General features: G+C 64.5%; 2 protein-coding genes across 2 annotated transcripts in view; both read left to right on the forward strand.

Moving 5' to 3' along the window:
- The window catches only part of MAP2K7 (mitogen-activated protein kinase kinase 7), a 65782-nt gene extending 62609 nt beyond the window's left edge, over positions 1-3173 (forward strand). Inside the window, exon 13 of the mRNA XM_075902191.2 lies at positions 3041-3173. Within this exon, the coding sequence (XP_075758306.1) occupies positions 3041-3050 (10 nt within the window). The 3' untranslated portion in view covers positions 3051-3173. The remainder of the gene's footprint in view (positions 1-3040) is intronic.
- Positions 3174-5985: 2812 nt separating this feature from the next.
- LOC102443436 (transforming growth factor beta receptor type 3) lies at positions 5986-12486 on the forward strand. Its single transcript, XM_089774873.1, has 8 exons — positions 5986-6024; positions 6816-6984; positions 7242-7401; positions 7988-8201; positions 8702-8891; positions 9259-9440; positions 10295-10456; positions 12235-12486. The coding sequence occupies exons 1-8, from the start codon at positions 5986-5988 to the stop codon at positions 12484-12486; spliced, it is 1368 nt and encodes a 455-aa protein (XP_089630999.1).
- Positions 12487-12500: the final 14 nt, after the last annotated feature.

The following is a 12500-nucleotide window of genomic DNA, read 5'->3' on the forward strand; positions in this document are numbered from 1 at the left end:
AACAAATGATTAAAAGTCGATGAGAGAAGATTGAAAGAACTGGGTTTGTTTAGCCTGGCAAAGACTGAGGGGGGACATGAAAGCAGCTTTCAAGTATCTAAAAGGGTGTCACAAGGAGGAGGGAGAAAAATTATTCTCCTTGACTCCGATGACAGGACAAGAAACAATGGGGTTAGATTGCAGCAAGAGAGGTTTAGGTTGGACATTAGGAAAAATGTTCTAACTGTCAGGGTGGGTAAACAACGGAACCAATTGCCTAGGGAGGGTGTGAAATCTCCATTGCTGGAGATTTTTAAGATCAAGTTAGAAAAACACTTGTCAGGGGTGATCTAAATGGTGCTCTCGCCTCCATTGAGTGCAGGGGACTGGACTTGATGACCGTTCGAGGTTCCTTGCAGTTCTATGATTCTGTGATTTATTCTAAGATGTGTGAGCCAAACACCAGTCCTTGGGCTCTGGTAAAATGGGTTTGCACTAAGGAGGAGGAGTAATGGTCCCTTCTGCTTTAACCTCTGTGAATTCCACCTCCTGCTTTACTCTGGTAATTCCCATTCCAGGGACTCCGGCATCTGACCCGATGCAGGAAACAGAGCCATGCTGCAGCAAGTGAGTTGGTCGCCCTGGCTGCAAACAGAGCCCTCGCTCCCTATGCTGGATCGCTCTTTTCCCAGCCTGCTCTGGGGAGAGCCTGGGACAGCAGTGTCCCACATTTTAGCTACAGCTGGCAAATCTCAAGCTTGATTGTCCTGGCTTGTTTGATGCAGCAGGACTGGCCTCCCTAGGGCAGAGTCAGGTGATGCCAAGCTCCAGGGGCAGATGCTAGCTGGTTTCCTTCTCTCCCTTCCAGCTTGAACCTCCATGTCACCATGGTTCTGCACAGAGATGGGAGAGCAGAACTAGCCCCTTCCAACACCCAAGGGGGCTCCTGCCCGTGACGGCCTGTGAGCCAGACCTGCTGCCTAGAGCGACAAACAAACCGCAGAGCCAGAGCAGCTACAGGAGAGCGAGCTGGAGTCTAATCCTGCCAGTTGTCCCTGTGCATCGCCCTGGATAGCAATGGGGCCTTAGGGGCATCCCTGGCTAGGGTTGCCAGGTGTCTCGTTTTGAACTGGAAAGGCCAGTATTTGAGCTTTCTGTCTGGGAAACAAATTGAGAAAATCGAACTGTCCGGTATTTTCTCAATAAGCTGTAATGTGGATTGTGATGTCATGTCAAGTGTGTCCGGTATTTTTGTTGAAACCATCTGGCAACCTATCCCCAGAGCCAGTGAGGTGCTGTCCGGGGCAGTGGCGTGGGGGAGCCTGGGGGTTATCGTACTTACACTGGTCAGTGACTGGTTCCTGACACTGCTGTGAAGCTTTTCATAAACAAATATCCGAGTTTTATTGTTGTTGGTGCCAGTTTTGAAAATCCCCCTCTAATGAAACAACCCCGGGGCCTCACATGAGAAGCCAGAGGGAGCAGTCGAATGACAGCAGCAGAGACAGTCGGTGCTAAAGCTGGGAATCGGGAAGAGCGGAGGGACAGGCTAGCCAGCCGACAGGACTTTGGGAGGGCAGGGCAGGGCAGTCTAACAGGAGACTGAACCAGGACTCCTGCCCTCGGTTCCAGCTCTGAGTGGAGCATGGGGGATCCTTGCAGTATAGTGCTTCCTGGGCCTGTACTGCTCTTGGGGGCTTACTGGGGAGTGGATAAAAGTTCATGAAGTGTCACAACCACCTATAACAGCAAAGGCTGATGGGAAAAGATGCAAAAGGGAGACAGAGAGACCCAATTAGTCCAAACAAAAAAGCCCTCCTGATACCGCTCAAGGACTGTTACAATCACGCCCAGCAAACAGCGGGAGTGTGGGGCCAGAAAGCCAGGAATTAAAGTGGGTGAGCCAGGCAGATGGGCTAGACTGTCTCTCCTCTGGGGTCCTTAAACAGATTGTTTTTGGAGGGGGGAGAATAGGGTTGTGGAGGAGGGAGCCAGAGCTATGGGGAAGGACTGAGTGTCATGGCTGCCGCACCTGCCCAAGATGTGCCATGACACAATCAGGCCTTCATTTTCCTGAGCAGGCCAGGCCAGCCATGAGAGGGCAACTGAGCCAGGACTGCTATGGCTGGCTGTGCGACCTCTGCCAGGGCCTTTGAACCCTGGGCCTCATTTTCCTCTCCCGAAGGAACCCCTTCCCTGCCTGGGGGGTTGGTGTCTGTGACAGGCACTGGGAAACGCCCTGGGCAGGTGAAAGGGACATGCTGCTGGGAAGGGGTGTGAGCATCACCCCCCCATCCCTACGTCACTTCATGGTCCGAGCCAGCAACTCAGGAAAGCTGCTGCCAATTGCCTGGGTTCCACCTTGACAGCCCTTCCCTTCACCCCCTGCCATGTAGGTGGTAGTGGGTCGCGGTGACCCAGGGTTTGGCTGCGTGGGGGTTAGGGCACGGCTCAGAACCCAGAGCCTCGCCCGTCCTGCCTGCATTAATCATAAAGCCTCCCATCCCGAGAGTGACTACCCGTGTGGGCAGCTGGTTTTCCTTTTCCTCCTGGCTCCCATCTGGGGCAGGGACCATGGTGGGGATCGGAGCCTCCTACCTCAACAGGTAGGGCCACACGAGTGCCATGGGGCTCAGCCCTGCCGGATGTTCGGCCCCTGCTCCCCTGGTTACAGACGGGCAGGCAAACGGAGTGAAGCTGGGAGACCGAACGTGGGAGGTTGCGTCCAGCTCTGGGGGAAGGCACATCAACAGGAGAGTGGACGGGGCAGAGGGGCGGGAGTTCACTGTGCTGATAAAGAGCCTCTTTCGGTGCCCTAGGAGGGGCTGCCATCTTTTCTAGCGGCTTGGAGCTGGGAGTGGGGGGCTGGATTCTCTCCTTATTTCTGGGAGGAGAGGGTTGGAATCCAGGACTCTTGGGTTCTATTCCCTTAAAAACAATCTCTGGCAGCTTAATCCGTCCCCTGCTCTCTGGTAACCTGACCCTGGGGAGTTGTTATTTTTAAACCTCCCATTGACCCAGATCACTTGTATTCTTCCAATTATTTTTAACCTCCCTTCAGGGAGCAATGAATCCAGACGGAGCAAAGGGACCCGATGGCCATGGGGAGCCACCGCTTCCTGGGCTGGCATAAAAGAGCCAAGCTCTCTGCATCCTGCCCCCACGACAGCCTGGAACCCAGGAGTTCTGGCCCCCAGAGGTGCCCCTCTCCCAAGCCTCTTCGCTGCTCTGCGATCAGCCTCATCTGCGAGGTAAAGGTGCCCCCGGCAGCCTGCCGGCGTGTGGGGTGGGGTGTGCGATGACCCTGTTCCAAGGGGACGTGGACTGTGCTGGATGAATGTGAGCGGGGGGTTGGATGGGGAGGCACATCCCACACCACACCCTGGTTGCGGGTCTGGCCCCCTCCCAGTCGCATCCCTCTTTGTGTCTGTCTGAATCCAGCTGGCACGAGGTACCCGAGGGCAGGGCAAGCCAGCGCCTTGGTGGGTGGGTACAGCTGTGTCGACCGCATGTCAGGGCAGGGTGAGGGTAGCTGGAATATGGGAGGGATGGAGAAGTGTTTCTGCCTGAAGATGGACTGGGAGTCAGAACTGATTTCTGTGTCTGGCTCTAGGAGGGGAGTGAGGTCTAGTGGTTAGTGTGTGTGTGGGGGGGGGGGGGACTGGGAATCAGGATTCCTGGGTTCTTTGCCCTGCTATGGAAAGGAAGGTGGAAAGTAATGGGGGCTGGAAATTAGTGGGACCTTAGGACCATCTCTTAGCCTTTCCCTGCCTCAGTTTCCCTATTTATGAAATAGTAATAGAGGCAAGAGGCTCCTAGCCAGGGGAAGGTGGCAGGCAGTAATCTCTGTAAAATGCTCTGAGATGTGCCAGTCTTGTAGGCAAAACTCCCCTACCCCTTCCCAAATTGGGCATTTGGGAGCAGGGGGGCTGCAGAGGGAGTCCGGGAGCAGGGGAGGGAGGGGAAGAGATAAAGGAGGTCACTCTGGAACATGCCACGGGAGGGCAGCACTCCTGGGGAGGGAGGGTGTCCTTGTGTCACATGCTTCATGACCCTCCTCCCCGCACCTCCGCTGGGGTGGGGTGGGGGAGCATCCCAGGCACCCTGAGGATGAGCGGGTGGCAGGACCCGCCCTTGCTCTGATGCTCCTGGTCCCCTCTCCCACACAGCCGCTTTTCCATGGCTCCCAGACCCCCCAACCCTCCCCACCTGAGGGGTCCCCGGGACTCACAACGATTTTCTCTTTCTCCCTGCCCGGGACCAGCTGCCTCCCTGGGACCGGGGAGCTCTGCCCGCAGGGGCCACGAGGGATGGCAGCAGCTTGGAGCTCGATCCTGCTGCTGCTGCTGCTGTGGGGCCAGTCGGCAGGTGGGTGCCAGGGCACGGGGGGCAGAGAGTGTGTCCCTGCTGCCCCTCTGACCCCTAGACAGTCGGTATTGGGGACCCCGTCCACCCAGCCAGCCTCTGTGACCCCCTTCCACATGGGGGTGGGAATCTAACTGGGGCTCATGGCATCAGCCCCACGGAGTTGACAGCTCACAACCTGCCTGTACCCACCTTGCACCCCCTCAGGGGTCGCGCCCCCCCAGAGCGAGACCCCCCCCTAGGCCCCACTCGCCTCCCAGAGCCAGGACAGAACCCAGGAGTCCTGGCTGCTGCTGTTCATTTCTGGGGGGCAGGAGCTTCCCCATCCCGGCACAGAGCAGCTGCTGCCCCGATGGGCTCCACAGCCCCGTGCCCGGCCCGTGCTGACCAGGCCCCTCTCTCTCCCTGCAGCCACCTGGCGCTGGGCCGGGTGCCAGGCCGGCCCGCTCTCCACGCGCCACCCTGTGCGGGGCTTCCGGGAGCGGCTCCGTGCAGGCACGGGCTGTGCCAGCCAGGGCCACGCGGCCTCAGGCCAGGAGGTGCATGTGATCTTCCTGCGGGGGCCAGCGGGCAGGATGGGGGCCAGCCAGGTAGGTGGCAGGGGGTGTCCCTGCCCCTGCCCCCCCGTGCCCTCCACCTCTGCCCCACATGCTGTGCCCTCTTCCTGCGCCCACCCCAACTCCACCCTCTCACTTCCTGCCCCCTTACATCTGCCCTACCCCTTGCTCCTTGCCCTCCACTGTGTGCTCCCCAGCCTGCCCCATCCCTCTGATCCACCCCTTCACTCTCTGTCCTTCTGTGTGCTGCCCCCGGCCTCTTGCCCCTCTGCTCTGTGACCCCCAGCCCCCCAGCCTTGCCATCTGCCCTGCATAGAATCAGAATCCTAGGGCTGGAAGAGACCTCAGGAGTCATCGAGTCCAGCCCCCTGCCCAAGGCAGGACCAACCCAACTAAATCAACCCGGCCAGGGCTTTGTCAAGCCGAGACTGAAACACCTCCAGGGATGGAGATTCCACCACCTCCCTAGGGAACCCAGCCCAGCGCTTCCCCACCCGCCTAGGGAAACAGTTTTTCCTAATATCCCATTTATCCTAACCTCCCCCACTGCAACTTGAGCCCGTTGCTTCTCTTCTGCAGACTAAACAAACCCAAGTCCCTCAGCCTCTCCTCATAGCTCATGTGCTCCAGCCCCTCATCATCTTGGTCGCCCTCCGCTGGACCCTCTCCAATGTGTCCACGTCCTTTCTGTAGTGGGGGGCTCAGAACTGGACACAATATTCTAGCTGTGGCCTCACCCCACATGCCTCCTCCCCCAGCATAGTCCTGCTTCTTGCCCCCACCCCTCCATGCCAGCCCCAGAACTGTGCCCCACCCTGCTGCCCCAACCCCACTGCCTCACCCCTGCCACATCGTGCCCCCTACCCTATAGCCTCCCCTCATGCCCCTCTCATTCCCTGGGGTCCCAGCCCCTTGGTCAGGACATGTGTCTGCCCTTCCCTGCATCCCCAGCCCCACGTCCTGGAGCCCCATAAGCAGGGCCCTCTGCTCCCTCCAGGTGAACCTGGAGCTGGGCCCAGCCCCCCCTGGCAGAACACCCATCTTTGTGCTCAGCTCCCCCGCGCCTGTGGTCTGGCGCCTCCAAATGGCCAAGGTGGCTCTTGAAGAGCAATGGGCCTTCCAGGTGAGAGCAGGCAGCTGTGGGGCTGAAGTGAGGGTGACTGTGGAGAGGGCGGCTGTGGGTCTGGGTGAAGGAGGCAGTGGGTCTGGGTGAAGGAGGCAGTGGGTCTGGGTGAAGGAGGCAGTGGGTCTGGGTGAGGGCGGCTGTGAGTCTGGGTGAGGGCGGCTGTGGGTCAGTGAGGCTGTGGGTCTGGGTGAGGGCGGCTGTGGGTCTGGGTGAGGGCGGCAGTGGGTCTGGGTGGGGGTGGCTGTGGGAAGTGAAGTAGTTCTAGGAGGCCTGGGGGGGGGGGAGGGGAGAGCAGGGCCATGGGGGCAACTGAGAGCAGGAAGGGCAAGCATGGGAGGGCTGGGGCAGATGGGGAGCAGAGCCGGCACAGGTGTGAGGAGGGGAAGAGTGAGGCCAGCAAATGGGGCCTGGAGGAGGGGAGGGCCGTGACGGGGGGGATTTGTGGGAGGGGTGGGTGAGCAGTGCAGGGAGGCAGTGGGGGTGGGAAGGTGTTGGAGGTCACTCTGGGCTGGGCTGGGGCAGGGGGGGTGCAGAGGGGCCGGGTGTGGGCTGGGGGTTTGGGGCACTTGGAGGAAGAAGACCTCAGGCCCAGAGGCAGTGAGAGGAGGGAGGGCTGGCTGGGGGAGGGGCTCCGCCTGGGGTCAGCAGGGGTTGGGGGGTTCTGGCTCGGGGCAGCCCAGGTACTTACCCTTGGGGCTAGGAGGTCTGAGGGACCCAAGAGTCCTGTGGGGGCTGGGAGCCAGCGGGGGATGGGATGTCCATTCCACTCTCTGCTATGCCCCCCACAGGTCTCCCCGGGGTCCAGAGTCTCAGGCCCAGGGAGCATCCTCGTCACTGAGACCCGGCTGCCCCAGAGCCCCCGAGGGCTCCTGCGCTGGGCGTGTGAAGAGCACGGCGGGGTCACCTCCCTGGCTGCGTACCGGGGCGTCAACACGGTCTCTGTGCGGCCGGGGGACGGTACGGGGGGATCAGACTCTTGTCAGAGATGGGGGGACCCTACTGGCTGGGGATTGGGCCCCTGTGTCAGTGGGGGAGGGGACTTGGGGATCAGACCCTCCTGTGATAAAGGGAGGTTTTTGGGGGCTGGAGATGGGACCCCGGGGGCTGGACCCCAGCCCCATGCACCTGAAAGAGGGAATCCCAGGGAGATTCTGGGGGATAACCCGAGACCCTCAGGGTTAACGTCCCCACCCCCTCTGCATTCTCTCTCCCAGATGGGGCCTCGCCGGGTTCCTGCAAACTTCGCAGGAACTTCTTCTCCCCGACCCATTTCGCCTCCGACCTGCAGCCACGGCCCCTGTGGGGCTGCCTGACCTCTGAGCCCCCCCGGGACTCTGAAGTTCATGTCATCTTCTCCAGAGGAGCCAGCCCCCGGTACGAGCCAGCCATTAGAGCGTCCTCCAGGCTGGGCTGGGACACAGGGGCCTTTCAGTTTGGATAGAAGGGCACTGGCAGAGCTGGGGTGGGGGAGCCCAGGGCTGGGGGACAGGGGTGGGTTGGGCAGAGGGGCACTGGCAGAGCTGGGGTGGGGGAGCCCAGGGCTGGGGGACAGGGGCGGGTTGGGCAGAGGGGCACTGGTAGAGCCGGGGAGATTGGGGTGCAGGGGAGCCCACGGCGAGGGCAGAGGGGCTTTGTGTTGGGCAGAGGGGCACTGGTAGAGCCGGGGAGAGTGGGGTGCAGGGGAGCCCATGGCGAGGGCAGAGGGGCTTTGTGTTGGGCAGAGGGGCACTGGTAGAGCCGGGAAGAGTGGGGTGCAGGGGAGCCCATGGCGAGGGCAGAGGGGCACTGGTAGAGCCGGGGAGAGTGGGATGCAGGGGAGCCCACGGCGAGGGCAGAGGGGCACTGGTAGAGCCGGGGAGAGTGGGGTGCAGGGGAGCCCACGGTGAGGGCAGAGGGGCTTTGTGTTGGGCAGAGGGGCACTGGGAGAGCTGGGACGCCCTGCTCCCATTTTGCTGCTCAGCCCCATGGCAGACATGCCCAGCCAGATCCTCCAGCTGATGCGGGGCGCGTTGTCCTGCCGTGTCTCCAGGCCCCCAGCCCATCTCACGGTCCAGCTCCAAGTGCCTGGAGGCTGCTGCTCCGCCCGCCGGGAGCTGATCATGGTGCTGAAGAGTGAGGGCGTCACCAGCTGGCTGGTTCGAACCCCGCACATGGCAGGGCCCCTGCGAGTGCTGGTAAGGGAGGGAGGGGTTCCCTGGGGATGGGCTCCAGGTGCCAGGAATAGCCCCCTATTCACAACCCCTCCACACCCACAGGCTGCTCCCCTGGGATCCCCCTCCCGCACCCTCAACCCATATTCTTGGTGACCCCCCCCTCCTTGGATCACTCTCCCCCATTCCCTGACCAATGGCATCAGCTGAACCTGCATGACCTTTGACCTCTGTTATGGTTGCTCCCCCAGGCCCATCTGGCCTGGTGCCTGCCCCTTTGTTGCCAAGGTGAACCCGAGAGTCCTGCGCCCAGCTCAGCTCGCTGGCTCCGAGCCCTCTGGCTCCTGACTCAGTGGCTGGGCTGGAGTTTCCCAGCCGCTCCTTGTACTGACACCTTGCTCAGTAGCGAGGGCAGCTCGTTTGCATAGCATTACCCATCATGCCCTGCTCCAGCCTCAGTGTGTCTCCCTGAGCGGAGCAGGGTCTGCGCTGGCCCTGGGCTCTGTTGCTCCGTTTCCTTGCAGGCGTCCCACAAGGTCTCAGTCAGCAACACAGAACCGGACCTGGGCCTGGCTGTGAGCAGCGGCACGTCCCTGGGTCTGGCCTATGCCAGCGACCCCTTGGCCTGGGCGATGGAGCAGGGGCTGCCTGGGGTCACATCCTACACGGAGGCCAGGCGGGTGAACAGGTTCCTGGTCACTGTGGGGCTGGAAGGTAGGTGAGTCCTTAAGGGGCAGGGAATGGGCACAGGCACAGTGCCACGGCGCGGCCGCTAGGTGGGCACCTCAGTGCCACTGGAGGGCCCTTGGGGGCCCCTGACTCCGCCCGTGGCACAGCCAGATCCTCGGTGGGGGAGGCTCATGCCCAATGCAATGTCATTGGGGGGGCGTCTCTGTCCCTCCACTGCACTCGCAAGTCCCAAACCCCAGTGCCACGGTGCAGGGGGTAGGATCTGGGGACGAGGACACAGAGCAGGGCAGTTCTCAATCCAGCCAGCAGGGGGCAAGGTTACCCCCCCATTCACCTACCTGCCCTGTTTCCTTCCTTCCCTCTACCCACACACTCTGTTTTCTCCTGCTAGGGGACCCCAAGCCCCCCCATTCTTCCATCCCACCCCCCAGAGGCACAGAGATCTCCCCCAAGGGCTGGGAAAGGAGCTGGGCAGCTCCAGGTGGCAGGAGCGCTGTGGGGCTGGCAGGAGCTCTGTCTGTGGTGTGTCTGAGCGAGAGGGTAACTGCTCATGTCAGCAAGGTCATGCTCCAGGTGAGAAACCCCCTGTATAAACAGTTCCTTCAGCATGGCACTAGGGGGTGCTGTGCTGCAGGGAGTGGGGGCGGGGCTCAGCAGGGGTGCTGTGCTGCAGGGGGCAGGGTGGGGGGGGGCTTTGCAGGTTGCTGAGCTGCAGGGAGCAGGGCAGGGGCTCAGCAGGGGGTGCTGTCCTGCACAGAGTGGGGCTGGGGCTCAGCAGGGGGCGCTGTGGGGCAGGGAGCAGGACGGGGGCTCAGCAGGGGGTGCTGTGGGGCAGGGAGCAGGGCGGGGGCTCAGCAGGGGGCGCTGTGGGGCAGGGAGCAGGGCGGGGGCTCAGCAGGGGGTGCTGTGGGGCAGGGAGCAGGGCGGGGGCTCAGCAGGGGGTGCTGTGGGGCAGGGAGCAGGGCGGGGGCTCAGCAGGGGGCGCTGTGGGGCAGGGAGCAGGGCAGGGCTCAGCAGGGGGTGCTGTGGGGCAGGGAGCAGGGCGGGGGCTCAGCAGGGGGCGCTGTGGGGCAGGGAGCAGGGCAGGGGCTCAGCAGGGGGCGCTGTGGGGCAGGGAGCAGGACGGGGGCTCAGCAGGGGGCGCTGTGGGGCAGGGAGCAGGACGGGGGCTCAGCAGGGGGTGCTGTCCTGCACAGAGTGGGGGTGGGGCTCAGCAGGGGGTGCCGTGGGGCAGGGAGCAGGACGGGGGCTCAGCAGAGGGTGCTGTCCTGCACAGAGTGGGGGTGGGGCTCAGCAGGGGGTGCCGTGGGGCAGGGAGCAGGACGGGGGCTCAGCAGAGGGTGCTGTCCTGCACAGAGTGGGGGTGGGGCTCAGCAGGGGGTGCTCCCCCTCACAGTCACTGCTCCCACCCCTTGGTTCCTGGCCAGGCTGCTGGACGCTCCCCAGCCCGAGTGACCCTGCGGGACCCCAGCTGTGCGGCCCAGTCCAATGGCACCCACTTCCTGCTGGAGTCGCCCCTGGCTGACTGCGGTGCCCTGCGTGTCCCGGCCCTGGGCCCCACCTCTGGTGTCGGACGGTACCACAACGCGGTGAGCAGGGGCTGTGGGGGGACAATGTGGGGCTGAGTGAGAATGCAGGGAGGAGGAAATGCAGGACTCTGGGGGTCTGCAAAGGTGCTAGTGTGTTAGGGGAGGTGGGACCAGACCAGGGCCAAGGTGGGCTGGGAAGGTAGGGTGCTGTGGGCTGGCAGGAGGGGGAGGCGCTGGGGGGGTGCACCAGGAGGCGGGGCGCTGTGGGCTGGCGGGGGGGGGCGCTGTGGGCTGGCAGGCGGAGGAGGCGCTGGGGGGGGTGCGCCAGGAGGCGGGGCGCTGTGGGCTGGCAGGAGGGGGAGGCGCTGGGGGGGTGCACCAGGAGGCGGGGCGCTGTGGGCTGGCGGGGGGGGCGCTGTGGGCTGGCAGGAGGGGGAGGCGCTGGGGGGGGTGCGCCAGGAGGCGGGGTGCTGTGGGCTGGCGGGGGGGCGCTGTGGGCTGGCAGGCGGGGGAGGCGCTGGGGGGGTGCACCAGGAGGTGGGGCGCTGTGGGCTGGCAGGCGGGGGAGGTGCTGGGGGGGTGCACCAGGAGGTGGGGCGCTGTGGGCTGGCAGGCGGGGGAGGTGCTGGGGGGGTGCACCAGGAGGTGGGGCGCTGTGGGCTGGCAGGCGGGGGAGGTGCTGGGGGGGTGCACCAGGAGGTGGGGCGCTGTGGGCTGGCAGGCGGGGGAGGTGCTGGGGGGGTGCACCAGGAGGTGGGGCGCTGTGGGCTGGCAGGCGGGGGAGGCGCTGGGGGGGGTGCACCAGGAGGCGGGGCGCTGTGGGCTGGCAGGAGGGGGAGGCGCTGGGGGGGGTGCGCCAGGAGGCGGGGTGCTGTGGGCTGGCAGGAGGGGGAGGTGCTGGGGGGGTGCACCAGGAGGCGGGGCGCTGTGGGCTGGCAGGAGGGGGAGGCACTGGGGGGGTGCACCAGGAGGCGGGGCGCTGTGGGCTGGCAGGCGGGGGAGGCGCTGGGGGGGTGCGCCAGGAGGCGGGGCGCTGTGGGTTGGCGGGGGGGCGCTGTGGGCTGGCGGGGGGTGCTGTGGGCTGGCAGGCAGGGGAGGCGCTGGGGGGGTGCGCCAGGAGGCGGGGCGCTGTGGGTTGGCGGGGGGGCGCTGTGGGCTGGCAGGCAGGGGAGGCGCTGGGGGGGTGCGCCAGGAGGCGGGGCGCTGTGGGTTGGCGGGGGGGCGCTGTGGGCTGGCAGGCAGGGGAGGCGCTGGGGGGGGGTGCACCAGGAGGCGGGGCGCTGTGGGCTGGCGGGGGGGGGCGGTGGGGGGGGTGCGCCAGGAGGCGGGGCACTGTGGGCTTGCGGGGGGGGGCGCTGTGGGCTGGCAGGGGAACAGGGTGGGAGCAGTCAGGCTGACGGGAGGGGACTGAAATGCTGTGGGGCAGGGAGAATTGGCCCCCTGCTCTGGGCTTTGCGCCCCAGGGCGTCGGGGTCGTGTCTGACGCTCCGATGATGCTGACGATGCTGTTGCCCCCCAGGTGGTGCTGTGGGGCTGCGGGGCAGAGGCCCCTGGGAGCTCGGAGTCCATTGAGGTAGCAGGGCGGGAGGGGAGGGGTCTCTGGCCGGGTGGTTGTGGAGCTCCTGTGGGCAGGCTGCTCGGGGGGTGGGGGTGCACTGGCCTGCCCCAATCCCTGCCCCAATCCCCCCCAGGCAGGAGGGGCTGGCAGCGGCGGTGGGGAGATGGACCTTGGTTGGGCGGGTGTCCTAGGGCTTGGGATAACGGGGGGTCTCTGGAGGGTTCTGGGGCTCGCCCCCATGCCCTCTACATGCCCCACCCCCTCTGTTCCTCTCCCACAGTTCTCCTGCCCTTCCCCAGCCCCTCCCCAGCCGTCCCGCTCCGCCGAGCCCGCCCCGGATCTGCCCTTCCACCTGGGCCGTGTCCTGCTCGGCTTGGAGGTCTTCAGCTCCGAGTCCTTCACCAAGGCCCAGGGACCCTGCACGGTGTCGGCCAACAGCCGCGTCTTTGTGGAAGTAACCATGGCACCGGGATCCCCCTCTGCCCAGGGCTCCGCCACCTTGGGGGGGGCAGGTCTCCGGGGGCAGCGCTAGCCAGGCAGGAACCG

The sequence above is a fragment of the Pelodiscus sinensis genome, chromosome 31 (genome assembly GCF_052426305.1).
Source record: "Pelodiscus sinensis isolate ZL-2025 chromosome 31, ASM5242630v1, whole genome shotgun sequence".
Classification (NCBI taxonomy): Eukaryota; Metazoa; Chordata; order Testudines; family Trionychidae; genus Pelodiscus; species Pelodiscus sinensis.

Bases quoted from the DNA above. Each gene is read 5' to 3' on its own strand.
- LOC102443436 (XM_089774873.1), top strand. From the start codon at position 5,986: ATGGCCAAGGTGGCTCTTGAAGAGCAATGGGCCTTCCAG. The intron at 6,025-6,815 runs GTGAGAGCAGGC...TGCCCCCCACAG, and splicing joins AAGAGCAATGGGCCTTCCAG to GTCTCCCCGGGGTCCAGAGT. The intron at 10,457-12,234 runs GTGAGCAGGGGC...CCTCTCCCACAG, and splicing joins TCGGACGGTACCACAACGCG to TTCTCCTGCCCTTCCCCAGC.